We start from the raw sequence: 23,717 nt of genomic DNA on the forward strand, positions 1-23,717 counted from the left end.
TATTATTATTAGGTCAAACTATGCCTTTAACCAAAATGTGCTTGGGCTACTGCAGTCTTCAGCTTTGTGCTTATGGATGGACGTTGGCTTATTCCTTTAGCCTTCACACAGCCTTCACACGTACATGTGTACGTGCAGAAAGTGTTCAGTGGATAAAAGAGTTGGATTTGAGGTGTAGAGTAAGTCCCATATTTAATACCTTTCATTTCACTATGATATAAGATATATATTTTACTAGATTTGTACAGATTTGGAAGACTTGTGCAGGTGAATCTACAGTACAAGTTAGGCAACAAGAACTCAAAGTGACACAAGGCTGCCACCTAATGGTCGGTGCAGTATAGTGCTCATAAAACAGGACGCCCTTATTACCAAGTGCCATTACAATTGCACTGCAATAGCCGGGCATGTCTACAGCAGGGGAGAAGTGTGTAGAGGCTTATAAAGCATACACTTCATACACAGTGTATAAGCGTATGTATCATAGTATATATATTGTGCGTATAGTAAACAATACATAAACAACATATGACGTGTAGACTACTAGGAATATGGCTTGTTAAACTGTAAATGACCAATGAAGTTAACAGGACTGTGTACTGTAGTATATAGTATTAACTTTACATGCATATAAATTATATATTTACCTATACACAGTCAAATAGAACATACATGTTTGTGTATATGACTGTGTTTGTGGTATACAGTATAATACATGTATATTTAAAGAATAATTCAGTATAATGACGAGTAACTGATTGTTGTTATACACACTGTTGTATTATACCTTGTATTATATACCCTGTATGCGACTGTTTATAAAGCATTGTATAAACACAAAGAGATTCACCACACAATAAGCAGTTGCAAGATTTATTTACCTGAAGCTCTGCTGCTTGTGTCTTAGCTTAGTTTGTTTGCCCAATGGTCCAACCCAACATATCCGCAAAGGAAAGGTTGTCCTAACTTGGTTAAGAAGTAAAATTAGCCAGGGACTCGTCCTTTTCCCTCATCGGTGTCAACTGGCTAGGCATAGTTTTTTCAGCCATTGGGAGTTAGTTCCAGCCCAGTGAATGCGGCTTAAAGTTTCCTGTGCCGGGAAACTTTGATTGGACCTTGGAGATCTAAGCTAACACTGGTGCAGGCAGCAGAGAAAGAATACAGCCTTGTAAAGTGTATAATGCTGTGCAGCATGGCGCGGAAACCATGGGTAGGCCTACCCAGACTGATCACAAACCCACCCAGTCATGTTGGGACAGAAGATCTTTGTATGTAGAGGACCTCTGCTCTGATGACTGTTTCTTATACCAATGTAAACTAGTGAATTTACCTAGGGAGTAGGCGTGGCTAAACTGTGGTAGGCTACATAGGGGAGTACATTTAAAGGCATTGCTTTCTGTGACATCACAAAAACAGTACATTCAAAACAGGCTGTTTTTCAGCTTATTTTCCACATATATTGAATTACATTTTTATTTTTACATTTAAAAAGTTCTCTGAAGTTGTTTTGTGTAAAAAAGGAACATTTTTCTTTTACACATAAATACAAAATTCTTTATTTTTAGCAATTAAAATGTGTAAAATATGTAAAATTAAACTGCATGTAATAAGTAGAATTTAATGTAATTTAATGCAATTTTATGTAATTCAATTTAACTTAATTTAAAAAGTGGGGTAAGTTGTAATTTGCACTATAAAAATGAATCCTTCCTTTATAACTGTTCGATTTTCAACTGAAATTAATATATTTTATGTTTTATCAATTTTTAACATGCAACCTATTTTTGCTTTCAAATGAAATTTGAAAATTTGAAAATTTGAAATTTCACAGGCCTACCCAAAAATCTGTATTTCTGTATCTAAGCCACTGCTCTAAGTGTCTGACTCACAATCTGTGTTGAATATATCATTCATAATTCACCATCAACACACCGTACAATATTCTGCAGAAGTTATACCATATTTAATACATAAAGAAACGTCTAGCATTTTCAATACAATATTTATAGTGTTTATAATATCAGTTTTACTGTCTTTCTCTCTCTTGTTCTTTCTATTCTCGTTCGCCCTCCCCTTACCCCTCTATCTCTCATTCTCTTTGGTTTTGACACTCCCAGGGTCCTTATACACCCTCACTCTCCTGATTTGTGGCACTCTGTTGACGGGGCGCAGCACGCGCACCCTGTAGCGCCGGGGGTATTTTGTCAGACTGGTCCCTGCCCCTCTCATGCTCTGTGGGGCAGGTTCAGTCCCCTCTGCACCCTCCTCCCCCTCGTCGCTGTAGCCATGGCGACGGAGGAAGGGCTCCAGGGTTGCTAGGCGATGGTTGAGGTCGGTGATGCGCCTCTGTAAGTGCGAGACTTCTCTGAAGAGATCGTTCAGAGACTCTGAGAGAGGACGGACCCTGTGGAGGGGAGAGGAAACTTTTAGAGTCAGCACGAGTGTGTCTTTCCAAAGCAGACAAACTAGAGTGAGTGTGTGTGTGTGTGTGTGTGTGTGTGTGTGTTTGTAGGAATGTGTAAGGCTGATTGAGATCAGTAGTGTATAAGAATGTGTGTATGGCCATATATGCAAATATAATAATATATATTTTATTATATTTGTTATATATTTTTACATTTATATTATAAAAATATATTTATATATAGTTATATTATTATATATGTGCAGACACTGTGTGTGTGATTTCTTAAACATGCTTTCATAATAAATGTATCATGTATTCAATTTGATTGGTGGGTATATATATAAGTACATATACATAGAACACATATATATACACACACAGTGTATGTGCCAGTGTGTGTGTGTATATATATATATATATATATATATATATATATATATATACACACACACACACACACTGGCACACATATATATATTGATATGTTGATATATTTATATATGACTATTATGTCCCTTAAATGAATATATGTTGAAAATAAGACAATTTTAATTTCATATTTGAAATTACAAAAGAAATTTAACAAAGATAATACAAAGTGTGTGTGTATACGTGTGTGAGGTGTTCTCTCTCTTCCCTTCGCCACAGTGTGCTCTGTTTCAGCAACGAAAAAATCAATAAATGTGAAACAAGCTGAAAATATGATTTCATATCAGCCTACAGAGCTGTGAAACAACAGCCACTATTTACACACACACACACACACACACACACACACACATGCATGCACATAGAGCAACACACTCTACACTGCTGGCAATATAAAAGTTCTAATATGGCACAACATTTGAAGGGTGTCTAGATAGGGACTTAATAGCACATGCAAAAGCATCAATCAACATACTTATAAAGCCACACAGCTTATGCAAGCCATCGCAAGATGACTAAAGGATGTTTTATGAAGTAAATGCAATTGGCATATCAGGCCTTAACCTCTTAAACCCTAGGTTAATTATATAGTTATTAATCCTAATGTATGAACTATTGTGCATTATTTGATAAATAATTAGGTTAGCACAGTTTGTGGTGCTTTAGGACCTATAAAACTGTGGCAAATTGAAGTGAAGTGAAGACCTGACTGTACTTACTGTAGACAGATTCTACTGTGGTTTTAAGAGGTTAAACTACTCTGTAAAAACCAGAAATTGAAATTGCTCGCCCTAATAGGATTTTTTAAGTCAGCTGAACAATTTTTTTTTAGTTTGCCCCCATTTTCTCCCCAATTTGGACTGCCAGTTACCCAACCCATTCGTAATCTCCCCCAGGCCCCAGGACAATGAGGGTGGACTAGCACACGCCCTCTCCGACGCATGTGCAAGCAACATCACCTGCCTGGAGGGAAGCATACCCGGCTCCAAAACGCTCCAAAAATTATGCCACTAAAACTTTTAGTAAGAACTCACTATGATTTTTTTTTGTTGGTGAGAATTTTTACAGTGCATATGTAAGATAAATGACATGGACACTGGATACATTGACACAAGGTTTGTTGTTTAGAATTTTTACTATGTTCAACTTTTTATACAAAGATAAATTATTTGAATAAAAGTTTTTCTTCTAAATAAATTTGAGTTTGGAATGTCCTCAACAAAAAAAAAACTAGTCCAATGAGCACCTTTGACGTGTTGAGTTTTCTTAACTTTATCATTTTCACAGTATCTGACTCGTATTCTGTTTGCAGCACTGTTATAGATCATCATTTTACAGCAATGGAACGTATAGAACCGAGGACCTTGGGATAAACAGAGCTATATCCATCACTGCACACTGTGAAGAATCTAAAAGCAGGCAGGCCTAAAATGATATAATAATCAATTACAGAGCATTTTTGAGTTAACTCAACTTAGTCATTCTCGAAAATTCTCCTAACTCAAAATTGTACTGCTTCAACACTACATATGAGCTTAAAAACATCTGAAACTGATGAAATATTGTGTAGGATGTTTAGCCTGTGGCTCATCCCCCTCAATTTGTTGTGAGGAGATCATAATGGAGCTCAGTGCTCCATTGTCAAAAGCCTTCCAGTCTGGGGACAACATATAATGGGGGATCCTAAACCTGGCAAGTTTGTTAGAAACACCTGCCTTCAAGTTTCTCCTTCTAATTGATGGTCTAAAATATTTGCAGTTTATATGACTTACAATTGTACACTATAGACCACCTCCCTCCTGTGCCCCCGTACCCCCGGCTTTGGACTCTCTTTCAACCCTTACACAGCCACATATATTGCTGTGACGCATACGTAAGCCATTTAGCCTTGTAAAACCTATCCACCTTAATATATCAAATGTTTATGAGGGTGCACCAGATACGCACCAGACGTGTATGAGAGTTGAAAGCTGCACTGAAAAAAAAACTGATTTCAGGGTGTTTTTTGAGTTAACTCTGAGTTAACTTAGTTTAGTCAAAAGTTCTCATAAACTCATTTTTAACTACATCTCAGTTTGGTCAACAATACATACTGAGTTGAGTATGAAAAAAACTCAAAACATCAGTAAATTAGCTGCAGCTGAAACTGATAACATATTGCTTCCTCCCTCAATTTGTTTACTGTTTATTCTCATCTGCCCCAGTCACATGAGGAAAGTCTTCCCCAGACTCCGGACCATAGAGGACTCTGATGTTGATAGGATTCAAACTTCTCTCGAAGACCAGGCACACAGACAGTTGCACCATCTACATTTCTGTGTCCAAGAAACAACGTAAAGGTAAGTTTACTCAGAACTGTATATGTATAAACGTATACTGTATATGTAGTGTAATTTCACAAATCTAGAGTGGCCCTACAGTCTAACCGCATGCTTATCAAGTGTGAGGAGAGCCTAAGTTCAAATCCCAGCAAGGCCTCAGCGCTCCATTGCCAAAGCCTCCCAGTCTGGGGACATCATGTGATACCGATTGGAATAGACAGCAAACAAATTGGTGGGAGCAGCACAGACTAATCAACTTACACAATATTGAAGCAATTACAACTGTTAAGCTGTGTTAACTCTAAACCCACTCTGTAATAAGTTACTATTTTTTGTTGGATGGACTAATATAGTAATATCAAGTAATAATATCAAGTATTGATATTGTGAGTGAGCTAAAGTATTATATTGCTGTTTATTTAAACTGATTCTAATTTTAGTGTTTTTAGTTCATTTCAGTATTTTATATTTATTTATGTATATGTTTCAACTCTCAGCCCCCAACAACAAACTGCTAGCAATCAGTGAAGCCTTAATGTTTGGCTGCAATGTGCACGTGACTCTTAACAACCTGCACTTTAACTCACAATCATGAGGCTCCTACACTGCAGTTCTCAGAGGATGTAACCCAAACATGAGACCATGTATACAGGACACTTTGAATAAGAAAATATGTCAGCATGCTGTAGCCAATAAGAGGTGGCTTGGGGTGGGGCTTCAGTCAGTCACATCAAAGTTGAGCAAGATGGAGGCGGAACTAATCAATGCTTTCAGCTCACCTCCTGAGATGATTGAAAACAGCCTTCAATTAAATTGTCTTGTTAAAATTAAGCACTATTAGGATGGCATGAGTTAGTGAAACCTCAAGGCCTTCTAGGATTGTGTTCAGATCATTTTTTTATGTTAACCCTTTAAGCAGCTTGCAGCCTGTGTAATAAGCCTTTCTGTGTTAAAGGGTTAATGCCTGGGTGGTACGTTTCTCAGAATTCATCCAACTCATTCATCTGATTTGTGCTTTCATTTGGCTTGTGTGGGAAGTCGACAAAACATGAAAGACGTGAAATTGTGGACAGTTTATTAGCTACCTGGCTTCTAACGTTTTCTTCCAGTAAAACCAAGAGCAGAACGCCAGTCAAGATTTTGTCCCACGGTTAGGACTTCAGGAGCAGCACCAAAGGCCTTACTCACTAGATTAGCTATCAACATAATTACTATGTGTCCGTTGAATTATGTTTTGATTCACAACTGGTGGGACCCATTTTGTGAATTAAAAAAGGTCACTGAGGCTGAGGCTATTAAAGTTTATTTGCAAAGGGACTGTGTGGATGCAGAGTTCCACTCCAATCAAGTAGTAGCCCCTGATCAGTTGTTTGGAACCTGAGACCAACCAATTAAACCGGTGTTCTTATGTTGAAATGAAACCCTGCAGTCACACAGGTCCTTCATTAGGCCATGCTAGAAAGCTCTGCTCTAGGCCTGAGATATAGAACTGGCTAAATATGAGTGGTAGTATACCCAGGATTCGGTGGGTTGTTTAACAAGGAAAACACTGGGGGCAGCTCTGTACCAAGAGTCCCTGGTATATACAATGTAAAATACATATTAATGTCTGTTACACATTTGAACACTGAATTTCTTGTATAGTCTGTGTTTAATCTAGCAACTGCAAGAAAAACACTATTGCTACTTTAGTGATACCATTAAAAACTCTAAAAACGCTGTGAAAAGGTTGCTTGATTACACGCAAAACAGCACTGTGGTACAACTTACATTGTATGTCCAAATGTTTGGGTTTGTGTCTAATAAATGCATTTAGCTACGGATACAGATGTGCGAACTTCTGTAGAGAAGTACTACCAATAGAATAGGACTCCATCAAATAAACATAAACTTATTGGAGCCATGCCTAATGGGCTAGAGGGGTATAAAGCCCCCTAACGTTTAGTTGTGGATGATGTGGAGTTGGTGATTGCTTTTGTGGCTGACTGCTATGAAATCCCCACAGCAATGGTCCAAAATCAAGTAGAGGTACTTCTTTGGACAATAAAAAGTAAAAAAACACACAAACAAACAAAAAAACCTCTTTTGTTTAATACCCTTGATTTTGGAAGACACAATGAATGAGCAGGTGTCCCAATACTTTTGTCCATAGTGTAAGTAGGTAAACGAGTGTTTTTCTTTAGGTATACCAACATGTCCTTGTAAAAGCAGCATCTGCTGATTAGTCAAGGCATCCAGCAACTTTACCAATCATAGATCACGTCTTTACCTTTAAGACAGCAGTTAAGTCACAGGGCCCCCAGGAATCGTATTACTGTAATGTCTGGGAATATGTACGCACCTCGAGTAGTCGGGCAGTAGCGTGCTGGGCTGTGAGTGCAGCAGCGTCTTGATCTCGTTAAAGATGCGCTTCCCCCAAGCATCCAGCACGCGGGTCACACTCCTTACATTAGCCACGTTCACATTCTCCGCTGCCGTGACAACCAAGAAAGAAAAAAAACACAATCAAGTCAGACACTAATGAGCAGAGTGAGGCACCATGTGACCTTAGGCCAGAGGTCAAGGAGATAATGAGTACATTAGATTGGTGACCCTGTGTCAGTAGCTCTTGCTATTGTTAGCCTAGCTGGGAAACTGGACTGAAAGGCTGGAAGTGGACTTGACCTTTGAGAGTAGACGGCGACTGGCCAACAATGTGATTCTCATTTCAATAACGTGACTGCATGAATGCTATCAGCCAGATTGCAATTAGAGTTATTATTACTATAGGAATCTAATAAAGCAAAACACTCATTAGATTTCCAGCAGTTATTACGGTGAGCTTAATAAGTGTCGCAGCCCTCAGGGATTAGCGTCTGGGATAACAAATTAGCCTAGATGGAAAACATATTTACATGGTGATGAGTCATGAAATGATGATCATTTGCATGTTTTAAATCAAATAATTACACCAATGAGCGAAGTATCTTAAAAATGGTAGATTTTGTATAATTAATTTTTGAAAACACTCCATCCACAACTGATATGATGAGCCGTCATCATATATGTAAAGTAGATTGCCTGTATACTCCCTGGCCAAATGTGTGAACTATGCTGCAAAAACACCCAGTTATGTGATATCACAAAAAAAAGAAAGAAAAATTCCCCTATGGACGACCATTACTACATCAACGCTGTATTGATAGCAGTAACCGTGATACAGTACCATCAGTCAAAGGTAAAGAAGCATGTGGACTGAGATGGTAGAGTAATATTACAGGATAGCAATGCTATGTAGATGTTTTACCTTAAAATAACAGCTTCAATTTACTGTAAGAACTGGGAGAATAGAAAACTCCAGGCTCAACACGCTGCTAACTGAAGTATGTAACTTTGGTGAAGTGTACATAATAACAGGGCAGAACATATTTATGTAAAATTTTACTCTGCTGCCTCAGTCCACATGCTTCTTTCCCTGTCAGTGATGGTCTGGTATCTCTCAGATTGTCCAGAAAAGCATGTCTTTTAGTGGTTGCTCAAAGCACAAATTATGATGCCAGTGTTATTCAAAGATCCTGAGATCGCTGGTTTGAATCTCTGCCGTCAGCAGCCGGAGCCCGAGAGTGGGTAGGTGGATGGCTCGCTGGCCAGCACGGGCATCTGCTAGCCGACCTGGGTACCTGAGCGCATAGGTTGCCCAGCGATGTTGCATCGGCGGCAGTTCGGAAAGGGGCGGTAGCTGGTTGTGCAGGTGTCGGAGGAGACATGTGTCAGTCCTTACCATCCCTGTGTCGGAAGAATTACATATGAAAATACGGAGAGTACTGACGAGTGAGCTGGATTATTTGCTATCTACAATTGGGGAGAAAAAGTAGGTAAAACAAATATAATAATAATAAAGAAAGAAAGAAAGAAACTGCACCAGTTTCATCAGTACTCGATTAGTTTCTATTCAGTATTGTTTTTATTTTACTCTTATTCTGTGTTTGTCTTGCGTGTGCATGGCTGGGAGACTCAAATTTCTCTTTGGAGACTTTCATGTCTTCTTATGTTATTACTTTTTCTTTTCTGTCTTTTACTAATTACTAATTATGTAAAGCTGCTTTGTGACAACAACAGTTAAAAAAGCGCTATACAAATAAATTTGACTTGACTTGACTAATAAAGTCTTCCTATTTCATCAACACTTTTACATACACACATTCAGCCTACAGCAGTGTAGCCCCGCCCACTGACACTAAAGTGATAAGCACTGTTTCTTCCTGAACTGCTTTTTCAATGGGAAACAACACAGGACAGCCAATCAGAACCGAGATTGTTTACATGCTTAACAGCACAGTAACAAAACCAGTCCTGTTTTATATAAAGAGAGGTTGGGGAATGGTCAAGCACAAGTTAACTATGACTGATTACTTTAATGAATTTTTAGAACTTACGCCCATACAAATGTGGACCTTTAGGGAAAAAATACAAGGCTGTTGCAATCACCCTTATATCTAAAAAGGAGACCATGTCTGAGAGAATGATTCATCTTAAACTGAAACGCCACACAAAGTCCATCTTTTGTGATTCCCTATAGTGCGGCCGGTTTAGACACGTTTAGCCAACCGCATCTCCCAGGTGTTTTGTTATTACAGAAAATGAACGAGCAGTGAATTAATAGTTATTTGACTGGGCAACTATCCATTTATCACCACTAATTAATTGCTAGTTTCTCCCAGATGCTAAGCATTCGGGGAAGGTTTGGCTAAATTTCTGAAAACTGCTTTCCTCAATGGGAGTCCTAAACAACTTTAGGGATTTTTGCGTGGAATGCTCCTTTAAACCTCATTTTACTGTAATACAAATGTAGCGAGCTTGTTTTTTTAATCATTCCCAAGATGAAGGCTAAACGTTGTTGTTTTTTTTTCTTCCAGTCTTTCTCAGGGAGGGAGAACAGAGCATCTTTCCTAAGCGAAATAATTGGAATGCATTAAAACAGCAGGCTGTCCTCATTTGACGCTGAAGTTTTGTCCTCACAAGTTTCTAAACGAGGTGAAGACGTTATCAAGTGAGAAGGTTTCTAATTTGGGGCTGATATTAGACACAAGATATTGAAAAATGATTGTTGCATCCTGTAACAATACAATTTGGTATTTCTGCAATGTGGGGATTTGTTAGTGGGGAAACTGTATGTGCTGTACTGCATTAATAAACATTGCACTGGTCACCAGTTCTGATCCTGGAGGGCTGATGCCCTGCACAGTCTGGTGACTTTCATGTGTTGCTGTTGTTCTAAGACGTTGCAGCAGGCTGTCTTTCTTCATTCTTATGTGCAGGTTGAGGAAGTATGAGGAAACAGGTTGCTAGTTTGCAACACCCCTGAAGCAACTGGGTTTTGCCGTACCAAGGACCACAAAACACAGTAATCAGAAGGTCTTCAGAACCTGCGAAGGATGTAAATAGATGATGTCTTAACCAAAATGAATCCCTGTCTGTGTTTTAGAGAGCTAAGTTCGCACCCAGGACCCATTCCAGGCTCATTTAGGGGAGGGGCTTATTATCACTGGTTTGATTTCACATGGAAGAATTACATAGGAACTGTAGATCGGTTGCAAACACTCAAGCAGCAAAGATGAGTGTTTTCTGAAATGATGGCGTTTCATGTGCAGGAACATCTGCTACTTTGACATATCGGTTGCATGGCTAAAAACCTTCTCCTTCGAGAAGGTGTTTAGCCATGCAACCGATATGTCAAAGTAGTCACATGGCAAAATTAACCAATCACGCAACCCCACACCAGACTTCGGGAGCGGATAACTTCCACATGCACAGCAGACCACAGACCACACCAGAGTCCCTTGAAGCAAACCCTAGAGCAGATTTCAGGAGGACCAGAGATCGGTTCTCTGGACCGCTCCCAGGCTGAAAAACAGCTTTCACACTTGACCAGGCGTACTGAACTCTCAGAGCAAGCGCTCCTGCGTATAGAATAAAAAGACTTATTTTAAGGGCACCATAGATCAGTGCATTATCTGAATATATACCCTAGTGCATGGCTAGTCTGTTTCTTACTATTAACAATATGCTTAAATTCCCTGAGATCAAAAATTTTCTCCATTCTAATGATTGATGTGAAGTGGTTGACATTACTTAAAGCTGTTAGCTGCCAAGAACTGAAAAGCTGAGGCTGCTGGATAGGTGTTCCAATGTGGTGCAAACAGCATGAATCCTTGAACTCAACCTGATCCGGCCTTTATCAACAGTCCAGGCTGGTGGAGTGATGGATAGACAGACAGACAGACAGACATGCTTGTATGAAAGGTGCTACATAAATAATTATTGACTAAATTATTTCTTAATATTCTGAACAGAGCAACAGGCCTGAGCCAACATCCCTCTTTTGTTCTGATGTGGACCCCATGCTGGGCCTATTTGCTCCTGAACTAAAAAAGGCTCGTCAAGGTTTTGTCAAATGCTTTTTTTAGTTCAGTGTTTACCTCCTTCCCTGTAGTTCCAGTTCCCATAATCCAGCTCGTTGTTCATGGCAAGAGACTGAGCCAAAAGCGTCACGACCACGAACAGCGTCGTCACAGTCTTCATCACCATGGGAACAGCCATGGAGAAGTTTCAGAGGCCTGGAGAGAGAAAGAGCGAACAAGAGAATAGAAGAGCCCTTACCACTGATTTCCATTCAATACTAAGCAATAGCAAGGCTAACATCTCAATACAATTACTGATCCGGTTAAAAGTCTGCTTCTGCACATAAAAAAGGGCAAATCTTTGCGTTGTGCAGTATAAATTGGTAAGTGTGGCGCAAAGTTACATTTAAAAGCAATGCTTTACTATAAGAAAACATAGTAATAAGCTGCCAAACATCAGGCTTCTCATTGCTTCCTGATTAACAGTAATTGACCACTCCACAACTTACCTTTTTTAGTTTTTACTGTAGCAGTTGCTGCCAGTGGCTTTGACAGTATTGCACAAAATACACTAATGTTTCTGGACAGACAAGACAACCATTTTCACCATTAGTGTTGGCAGCGACGGAATTTGGCCTCCACCTTTAACCCATCCATGCAGTGAACACACACATTCAGACTAGTGGTCAAACACACACAGTGACAATGAGCACACATGCCCGGAGCGGTGGGCAGCCATCGCTGAGGCGCCCAGAGAGCAGAGAGGGGGGAAGGGCCTTGCTCAAGGGCCTAACAGTGGCAGCTTGCCAAGCCTGGGTATCAAACCCACAACACAGCTTGTCTAGTCCCTGTAGAGAAGTACTGGCAATTGACTAGGACTCTCTGGAGCAGATATGCATGAACCTATTGGCACTATGCCTAATGCCAGGCTGTGGAGCAGTGGAACTGTGTTCTCTGGAAAGATGGTTGGTGCTATATCAAATACTTTTGGGATGAGTTGGATGTTTAGGGAATCACTAACTCTCTTGTCATGGAATGCAATCAAATTCTCATAACAATGCTCTAAAAACTAGTTTTTAGAAAGTCTCCCCTGGACAGTACTCCAACAAAAGCAAGAGAAACCTTTTTAATCCTCTTGATTTAAGAAGAATCAATGAGTGAACAGGTGTCTCATATAGTGTACCAGCGATAGTGTACCTGCTAAAAGGTTAGAGCTAAAGAGAGAATGGCTTCTACCTCAAACCCACCCGAAGAGACACAAACCAAAGACTTGCTGTGGTATTAACAGTCCCCTGAACTAAACATCATAAAAGAATTGTAGTCCTTAAACAAGCTGTGCCTATAAGACAACTCAATAATATCTTTTTTAGAGTGAAAAGAAGTGACCACCATCCAAAAGGTTGGCCATCACAGAGAGATTTGAACTCTCAGATAACTTTTACATCTCAGACCTTAATTAGTTAAGGAATGATGGACAAGGTCAAGTGGAGCGTCATTTGACTGCGAAAGATCTTCAGGAAGATTTAGCAGACTCTGGAGTGGTGGTCCACTCTTTCACTGTCCTACATATATATATGACCCTCACAAAGGGGTCACAGAGAATCATTCAAACACGCCTGATACATTTAGACCTAAACAAAATACACTGCTGATCCTATACGCATCTCAAAATATCCAACAGACGGCCTTAAGAGGTCCAAGCAGAAAGTTTTGTAACAACCCTCACAGACCTGTGATCTAAACGTCATTGAAAATACACAGATTTTCGGACAGAAGAATCAGGCAGAACTAGAAGAATTTGTGAGAATTAAAAAAAAAAACAAGAACTTTTATCTGTTTCCAAAAAGTAGGTACAAGCTGTGATATGTGCCAAAGATGGTTCTTCCAAGCAATGACCAGGGTCTTTTCCTCTTTCTTTACTTAGAAAGATAAAAATTAAAAAAAGTGATCTTGCTCAATTACTCAATTAAGAGATAAGGGGTGCCCAAACATTTGAATGTCACTGCAAATATAGTTTTATATGAAACTCCTGTATATTTGTAGTATTTGGTATGTGTAGGATCATGCATGTAAAATTCTGAAAGAACTTGTTTGTGGGCAGAGCATGGATTGACCTAAGGCCTAAAATGAGCCTTATAAGCTTAATGGTAGAAAGAAAACATCCATTAGAGGAAAGCAGATTTGCACCTTTATCCTGCCAATAGGTCAGTCTAAAAGCCAGCCGATCAGTCAAGGATGGTAGAGAGAGGGGGTCAGAGAGGGTGAGAGAGAGAGGTATTACAGATGCACAGAAGATCAGATGAAGAAGAAGGGAGACTAAGCTAATAAGCTAAGGGTCTCTGGCCTCCGCGGTAAGCTTCGCAGATCAAACTGGGTCTGGGGACTGGCTTTTGAAGCCGTCGACAAGAAGGATAAGGAAAGGATTGTGCTGTACTGGTTGGATGGCATTACTACGGTGTCTTTTTTGCGACCATGTGATGCTAATTAGTTGGTTCTCAGGGTGCTTCGGCTACGGTATGCGTTGATTTAAGAGATGCATTAGTTGTGCTTAATTTGAATGTGATCTAGACATGGGCAGATCCATACGATGGTATCAATACTTCCGATGTGGACGTTTTTTTTTTTTAAGAATATTGATCTATGTAGCCATTAAAATCCATGTAGCCAAAGGAATTTGTAGGAGAGGAACAGATTTGCCTTCCACTTACTCTTTCTGCTCTTTACACTCACACACACACACATAAACAAGATACACAGTTAATGCGCTATTATGGTTAATTCACTTCATTAGACAAATGATAAGGTTTCAGTAAACAAAGTCGTGTCATCAATGTACAGCATAACGTCATGTTGTTATACCCATAGTTGGCACTGTAAGATGGATTTACAATGGCAAAAATGAATGGGGTTTTCAAAAACTCTGGATGGATTAGCATGGTAAACACCTGCTTTTCGAACGGAACTGACATTAATTCTGTGCACAGTAGCATTAGCATTAGCATGTAGCAATACTTATATTTTGGCTTTTTAATGACCTCGTAATTCAAAGGATCCAGCCAAGTACAGGAGAAAATGCACAAAGGGCAAAACCTATAGGGTTCTAAACATATTTATTTACCACAGAACATGACAAAGGCAATTTTTTGAAAACTCTATTCATATCTGCCACTGAAAATCAAAATTAGACCCAGAATGGGTGCCAAATATGGGCATAGCGAGGGCTGCAGAATGACCCATGACTTCAGTGGTCTATGTCCTTTAGCATTGTGCTGTATTTAGGTCTGGTTTGGCCGTAATGCTGCTTCTTGACATATTTGACATAAAACTTTGTAAGGTACTCGCACCCCCGCTGGGCCGGCAGGCTCCAATATGTTTGCGACCAGTCAAAGTGCAAAGCCTCTTTTCTGTCCTTTTTTACTATGAGGGCACAGCTGTGTAAAATGAATCACATTTAAAACCAGAAGCAGCTCTGCGCTGTGCGCTCCTGTGTTAATCCATATGGCCCATTATACAAGCCAAGCACACACTGGAACAACGACACACATATTTTTAGGATGCTTGCCCTTAGGAACATGTGGACCTTGCTTGCTTGCCCTTAGGAACATGGAACAAGAGCACAAAGAGAGCCTAAAACATACACGTGAGCCTGTCAGGCCAGCAGGGGCTGCTAACACCACATAAAATGGCATAAAATTTATCAAAGAATCAGAATAACAGTCAAAACAGACCTAAATAAAGTCATTTTTCAGAAGTTGTGCCAAAGTGAGATTCCAAAGCTTAAAGCTATTCATTCAAGTGTTCTTGTAAACATAATATATCAGAAAATACTTTCATACTAGCAGCATACTATTCTAAAGAATTTCACATTAGTACTATTTTCACATGTCTGTATTTGAATCTAAAATATTACCAAATAAATGTAATTTATTTATCAAACCTTTTTATATTTTTTACATTTATCTTTTCAGGATCATGTGTCCCAGTTTACACAAGATAAAGATTAAAAATATATATTTTGTAAAAAATTGACAGTTTGTGTGCATCCCTCAGTTTGACTTACCGCCCAGTCACACTAATTTGTTCTGTTTATAAATAATGTTGACAGTGATACTGTTGAAAGTGAAAAATGTTGATTCTATTGTGTAACAATATTCACAAAAAGAAAAAAAGAAGATACTTTAAATTGATTAGCATGTGTATTAGGTCACATGACCAGCCATTTTAGGATGTAATCTCTTCACATGCTACTCCAACATTCATTGTGAAAAGTGCTATATAAATACATTCTAATTGAATTTAATTGAAATCATGTTTATACTGAATACAGGGCTGCCAAGTCTGAATTATGAGGCTAACATTAATAAGGATTTTGTGCCTAACATGGTAAAATATGGAGAAAAGTTTGGAGAATTAATACTCTTTATAAACATTTTGCAACTTGATACATGGGAATGGCATCCAATTTGTAGAATGACTCTTGTATCATGGTAGCCCTGGTGTTCCTCTATACCGTATACAAAATACAGGGTCAGTGGATGCATACATCATATATGCGTGAATAAAATATATTACACAAATAACGACTTTCAGTTGACTTACTTTCCAGCAAAAACAGTGTCAATGCACTACCATTACACTACTAATCCACATGATTCAAATGTAATAATATTTGAATCATGTGGAAATTATGGACGCATTTGAATCAAGTCCATTTAGTGCACCAGTGAGGGAGGAAAACAGATCAGATCAGCTGGTCTCAGGCCATGGCAGGAGAAGAGGTGCAATTAAAAGAATCAGGACTTGAATAACATTTGGTTTAAAGGTTACTATATAAAAAGCAACACACAAAATCATAAGCAATCGATGATGAATTTGAGAGCAAGGATGAGAGAGAGAGAATTAAATCACAAAGAGAGAGAGAGAGCGGGAGAGAGAGAGAGAGAGAGAGAGAGAGAGAGAGAGAGAGAGAGAGAGAAAATAAAATAACTTTTTCCACACATAACAGGCTGCAGGACTCCTCTCTGGGGCCAAGGAGAGAGTCCAGGGCATTTCAGAACACTTGCACGTGGACTCACAGCTACACACATGTTCTTTTAATATCAGCTCGGCTTCTTCTCGTCCTCTAAAGTTCGGTGTGAGGTTTCTTTTTCAAGCAAGCCGTTAAATGCACTGACCCCTTGAATCCCTTGAGAGTTGTTAATCTTAGGACTTATCCTGTAATTGGTGTGAAGCTAATATGAAAGCTATGTAGTTCTGAGTGAGGAATTGAAGTGCAGAAGACCCAAATATGGGCCCTTGGGAGTTTAACTGTATAGGTTTTGTTTTTGTAACCCATTAGGATCTGTGAATTGTATCACACCCTAAAGATTATTAATCAGTTAATACATGCAAAGCAATGCAAGCTGGATGTGCAAACCTTTCACAACTTCAAAATTAACTGGACAGTTGAAAACAAATTCCTGTTTCCTCATTCTGTGAGCTGTTCTGTTCATGGGAACTCTTAACATGCAATCCATAGAGGTGTTGATACAAGCGAAGGAGGTCATTGTCATTGTCAAAAAGCTAAACAAACCTATCAGAAAGAAAAAGAAGAAACTTTCTCTGAGACCAAGCATGTCTCAGACCACCTTCATTGAGCTTACGGGGCAGAAGCAGAGCAGATTTTCCCCCTGGATTCCCAGTTTGCCCGGTAAGTATAAGATTTCAACAAAAAGTGCTCATGTAAATTCCACTACAACTCATCTACTCCATGTTATGTGCAAACTTTTCACAAGTTCAAAATTAACAGGACAGTTGGCAAACAAATTCATGGCAAGGTGTGGCCTGTTTCCTTGTTCTGTGAGCTGTTTTGCTCATGGGAACTCTTAACATGCAGTCCATAAAGGTGTCGATACGAGTGAATGAGGCCTTCATTAGTCTGAAAAAGCTAAACACACCTATTAGAAAGAAAAAGAAGAAACTTGAGGAGAGGCATTGATTTAGTACATGCTGAGCTTGTAGTGCATTCCTTAATTTTAAGAAACACCAAAAGACCTGAAAGACCACAGGAGACCACATCTAAAGTAGATCACATAAGTTTTTCCTTGGTGAAGACAATAAAACAGCCAGCAAGAGAATGCTGCAGGAAAGGCCTGGAAAACATCTCAACAGGGGAAACTCAGCATTGGGTAATTTGCATGGGTTCCAGCCTTCAGGCAGTCGTTGACTGAAAAGGATTAACATCCAATAATTATAACACTCCTTATTTTTTAGAATGATGCCAGTTTGTCCAAAACTTTGGAGACTGTGAATATAGAGGAACTACACACTTCGAATGAAAGGTGCTTCAAATGGTTCTTTGAGTGAGGCCATAGTTTGTTAGAGATCTGTGAATGTGAAGGACCTTCAAATTCATAAAGAAGCGAGTGGTTCTTCTGTGGTATCACTTGAAGAACCAGTTGAAGCACCTTGGTTTTTAAGAGTGAATGTAAAGAAAGGGCTGGTTCATGTATCAGAGAAGACCTCACCCTCCTAGTGTTGGGAGCATTGCTAATGACAGTGCTAGTGTTACTTCTTGCTTTTTTGGAGCACTTTTTAAAGATGTTTTTCATGTTACTTTAACAACCAAGGACACAAACAAGGGCTATGTTCATTTATGACCACAACAGAGGAAATAGGGAGCGAGAGCAAAGAGTGGGATGATGGTCTTGTGACTACTATAACTCAGCGCAAACTTGATTAGTTTATCTGAGATGTTTGAGTAAAATAGCCTTTGTGCCGAGGTCACAAGGGCTTGGTCTGGAAACTATTGCAGACAATTGTTGTAATATAAAACGATACGTTTAGATGCACTGTTTACGATACAGTGCAAAAAGATTTGGTTGAGGTCTAAATTCTCTGCTTTGGCAACCAATCTATATTCATAAGTTCCAATCATGATTCATAAGATCATATTGGACATATATGTTACTTTTTAGGGCCCCTTAACCCATACAACCCAAAGCTAATTTTGCAGAACCCAGCCAACATGCTCATTTGGGACTTTAATGGGTGGAACATGGGCTAGGTTCCAGGTGGGCATTGGCGTTTTACTGGGACCTAGTTGGGCTTCCCAAATGGACTCCGTCATCACAGTCTCTAAGTCTCACATGGAGCCCATATATAACTAGTCCTGGTCCCATGACTTACCCTGGTGGTCATCCAAATGTGGGGCCAACCTGGAACCTGAGGACAATACTTTCTGGTTCCCAGTTGGCCTACTCATACAGGCCCTTAATGGACACATTAGCTGGGTATATAAATGTTACTTTATGTACAAATATGTACTTTATTTTCTGCCCCTTTTATATCCATTCTGGTAGTAAAACTTTGTAAGCCAGAAAGATAGGCCTTGTAATACTGTTCTGAGGCCCTATCCTGAAATTATTTGTATTCAGGGTGTTAACTACAGACATTTTAATCCAGTAGCAGACTCTCAGGTATTTATATTTTTCTCTCGACCTATTTGATTTACTTTTTATTTTGTAGTTTTACTGCAATGTTTAAAGCCTGTATCTAGATATTGTTGTAGGACTATGATCGCTAAATTACACAAGGCAAAACATATTTGGGCATGTCAGAGTGGTGATAGCACAAATTTCTGAAAACACCATTTGTTTTTTTTTTCAAAGAAAAAGACCACATAGACCAGTAGTTCCTTTTTCTGGGCAGGACACAAACTACAAAATGTATATGGATTTTAAAGGAAGTTAAAACAAGCCTTTTTGTGAATGGTAAAATATTCCATATCATACATTGCTGATGGTAGCTCTTCCTGTGTAAATTGCTACCCCATGCATAAAATGTTTGATGACCTACTGGTTTTCAGCAATGACTGCATAAAACATGGAGCCGTGGTTCAATTTCCTTCTGTTCTATAGAAATTAAGCCAGAACTGTCTGCCAGGTTGTCAAATTTGCCTAGTAAATTTGCTTGCCTACTAAATTTTCCCCTTCTATTCATTTTAGTCCCAACTCTTTCTCCCAGACCAAGCATCTCTCAGACCACCTTCATTGAGCTTACAGGGCAGAAGCAGAGCGGATTTTCCCCCCTAGATTTCCAGTTTGTCCGGTAATTATAAGATTTCAACAAAAAGAGCTCATGTAAATTCCACTACAACTGAGCTGCTCCATGTACTAAACAGAATGGGTGTGATGCAGATCCTCCAGATGGAGATTCTCTGCCAAGGCTGTCAACCGCTGTTTTGTTATTAAAACATATTGGGATAGGCGGAGCTACACAACACACTGCAACCAGCTAGCAGATGCGCTAGACCTGAGGTGGCTTCACTTTTGAGAGAGGATGCACAGTCCATGGTTTTGTCATTGTTTTGTAGCCAGCTTCCTTTTCAATTTGAACTGGACTTGTATCCAGATCAGCTTGCAACACAGTAAAGCTGTGTCATACAGATAGTTTTCCCAAACCTATTCTTTATTCTACTGAAAAAACGTTGGAAGTAAAAAGAGTCAGTAAATGTTGCTTATAGTGAGGCGCACATTTAGGGGGCGGGGGGTGCTTACATAACACTGAAATCACAGGAGAAAGTAACAGAGTGACTGTGAGTCAGTGCAGAGGCATTTCTGCCTTAACAGCTCCCGTCCCAGATCAAGACATAAGTAAAGCTCAGAAGATTCTTTTGGTCAGTATTATTTTAGACCATTCGAAAACGTTGTAGTTGATTTCCCTGATATTTTGAAAAGCAAATCTTTTTTTTCTGTTACATTAACAGATTTGTGGATGTTTACTCTCAGGGAGATTGCATTTGCTTATTCTACATTAGTTGTCACAGCTTTTATTACACACTGTAAAAAAGGTTTACCCTAAATAAACCACTTCACAGTGAGGCAAGCAATTTCACTATGCTTAGATAACTAACATAAATACTTTGAAAGAACTGATACAAAGCAAAAGTTGAGTTTAGATCAACAAAACCAATATTTCACATTAGTTCAACTGCACCTTTGCTCTGTCTCCATTCAGCTGATTCTAGTCTGGAGTGGTACTGGTATATGAAATGACTTGTTTGGTCTAAAAGGAATAAACTAGCAGTGTAAAAATGCACAGATAAACAAATTTATTATCTTTAAACATATACTGATTATAATAATGTTCAGTAAAGTATAAACTCATTTTTGTTTCCAAAATAAATGTCTCAGGCTATTTTCAAACTTAAAATAATAAAAGCATGGTATATTGTTTTATTGCCCATACTTCAGCACTATGTAAATAACCCCTCTAGTCACATTAAGACTGTGTATGCAGTGTAATATTTCATTCATTCTGAATTGAACCAAAGAAATCCCAATAAAAGGTTGTATACACCCAAGATTCCTAAAATCATTAAAAATCTTTAAATTGTTGTGAGGTGCTAAGATAATGAATGGTGGTTAGTAACCCACAACACTACACAAAGGTGCAAACAAAGGTTTCTTAAGTGATGACATAGATGTTATATGATTAATATGATTAATAGATTACATAAACAGGATTTGTAAAAGAGAAGTGTGTGAACCTTTAAATGGTTTACCCCCTTGAACCCTATGTTTATTATTCAGTAAAAAATCCATATGCAGAAACAACCGTGATATTCTGTCAAATTTAAAGCTCATGGAGTCCCACTGGGTTCTATTTTAGGGCCTACGAAATTGAAGTTAATAATGACAGTAACGTAGTTAATAAAGTGTGTAAATGGTTAAAGAAGTCGATGACAGGGTTCTTTATCATCTCTTCTATGGCATCGCTTAGGGAACCCTTTGTAGCACTTTCATTTCTGAGAGTGTACCAGAGTACTGTAACAATAAGAGTCCAAATAAGAGCAAGACCACTAACATAGCTGCTCTCAACCTGGTCCTCAGGGACCACTAAACGGTCTAGATTTTTTTGTTCCATATATGAAGACTGAAACATCTGGGCAGTCTGATGATTCCTGAGGACCAGTTCCAGAATCCCTGGATAAGTATGCCAGATGTCATTAAAGTAAATGTCATTATTGTAGATCAGTCTGTTCTGATTCACCTGTAGTAACAAAGAGGCTCTGTCCAGTATAACTGATCCAGCATCCGATACACTATATGTCCAAATATTTGTGGACACCCCTTCTAACAAATGCATCCGACAACTAGTTGAACCCATTGCTGACACAGATATGCAAAAGTACACACACAGCTTGTCTAGTCTCCGCCAATTCAATAGGACTCTCTGGAGCAGATGACATGAGCCTATAGGCACCATTCTGCCTAATGCCAGGCTTGGGCTGCAGGGGAATAAAGCCCCCCAGCATTAAGATGTGGAGTGGTGAAACTGTGTTCTCTGGAATGACTGTACTCCTTCTAAGTTGAGGAGTTAGGAATTAGGGTGGGGTGGTGATCATCCAATATCTTCACCTCACTAAGGGCCTTGTTGCTAAATGCAATTAAATCCTCACAACAATGCACCAAAATCTAGCATACAGCCTTGCCTGGATAGCAGCGACAGTTACTCCAACAAAAGCAGGATAAATTATTTTTTAATACCCTAGATTTCAAAAGACACAACGAATGAGCAGGTGTCCCAATACTTTTGTCCCTTGTCTCACTTGTGTATGACTGCATCTTTCAGAAAAACAAAGGTAAAAGCTTTCCATTGCTGATGTATTCCTCCCTGTGAGCTACTAAATCAAAAACGCCAAGGCCAGAAGAAGCTTTATAGAGAAGATCTGCTTTATGGATATGGCTTCTGGACCAGAGTGGAGCATCATGACTCTCCACAGAGTAAGAGGAAGGGCAGATGCAGAGGCCAATGCCAAATACTTCCACACTGAGACAACTACTACAAAACATGCATGTTAAAGCGCTGGTGTCCAACCGGAGATGTATTACAGTGGTGAACTTACAAGAACTAAGTGAAGAGAAGGAGAACAGCAAGATTGGGATTCTACTCACACTTTCCAGAAGCTGACGGTGATGTTTGGTTGGTTGCGTCTTCTGCTACACCTGCTTCACTACTTACTTTTAAAAATGTTCACTTTGCCTCCACCCTCTCCACCGTTCCTCTCTTTGCCTTCACTTTCTGAATCTCTCGCTCTCTTTTTCTCTGGTTCTCTCCTCCCTCTAACTCTAATGTGATTAAAGCTACAGCGACGTTCCACTTAAACTAGTTTAATTTCTGCACAAAGAAAGAATTCACACCCCTCACTCCCTCACTTTCTCTCCCACTCTCTCTCTTACTCCCTCGCTCCAGCTCCAGCTGTGTCCAGATCCACAGATGTGTGCCCCTTCGTCTTCCTCAGTTTGCTCTTTCTGCTTTTGTTCTTTCGAGCATTCTCCTGTCTCTCACACTCTCACACTCTCTCTCTTTCTCTCTCTCTCTCTCACACACACACACACATTCACACACATGCACACGCCCACACACACATACTGACAGGTTGGCAAAGCACGCAGCCAAATCCACATCGCTCATATGATTTCTGTTATTGAATCAAAAGGCTTCGACAGAAGTAAGTCAGGAACAACTGGAGAGCTCATGTGCAGAACTCCAGCCCAATAACTGTCCTGCCCCTTATTTCAGTTTCAGCATTATAGTGCGCTTGTGTTTTATGTGAGGGTCTATCTGCCACAAACACTGTGTTTACATTAATATTTTACATCTTATTTTATCCCATAGAATTTAAAAGGCAGTGTTTTCTCGCTGTGATTCCAAAACCTTGTATCTCCAAATTGAAAACTTTACAAGAGAAGAAATGAAACCTTTCTTAACTTTCAATGGAAGTAAATGTAAATTTATTGTTTAATAAAGTCATTTTGGAGCATTTCTATTGGTTCATTCATTATGAAATTCAGACACAATGTAAAGAACAACTGCCAGATTCTAATTATGCAAAAAATGAACAAAGTTTTTTGTCTGACAATTTCTCCCCTTACCCTGAAATCAATATATATAATTAATATAATTAAAATTATTGTCTTATCTTATCTGCAACTTCCCAACTCATCCCAAAAGTACTGGATGAAGCAACATCCATCATTCCAGAGAACACAGTTCTCCCACTGCTCCACAGCTCAATACTGGGGGGCTTTCTACCCCTCTAGCCCACGCCTATCATTAGACATGGTGCCAGTAGGTCCATGTTTATCTGGTCAAGAGAGTCCTATTCTATTGGCAGTATTTCTCTACAGGGACTAG

At 39.2% G+C, this 23,717-nt stretch overlaps 1 protein-coding gene across 1 annotated transcript; it reads right to left on the reverse strand.

Moving 5' to 3' along the window:
• Positions 1-871: 871 nt before the first annotated feature.
• LOC140536102 (uncharacterized) lies at positions 872-22,894 on the reverse strand. The gene is made up of 4 exons (XM_072657745.1): positions 22,475-22,894; positions 11,616-11,753; positions 7,499-7,628; positions 872-2,404 (listed from the first exon to the last, which is right to left on the reverse strand). Exons 2-4 carry the CDS (start codon positions 11,734-11,736, stop codon positions 2,083-2,085), a joined length of 573 nt encoding a protein of 190 aa, XP_072513846.1. The 5' UTR covers positions 11,737-11,753; positions 22,475-22,894; the 3' UTR covers positions 872-2,082.
• Positions 22,895-23,717: the final 823 nt, after the last annotated feature.

The sequence above is a fragment of the Salminus brasiliensis genome, chromosome 15 (assembly GCF_030463535.1).
Source record: "Salminus brasiliensis chromosome 15, fSalBra1.hap2, whole genome shotgun sequence".
Lineage (NCBI taxonomy): Eukaryota > Metazoa > Chordata > Actinopteri > Characiformes > Bryconidae > Salminus > Salminus brasiliensis.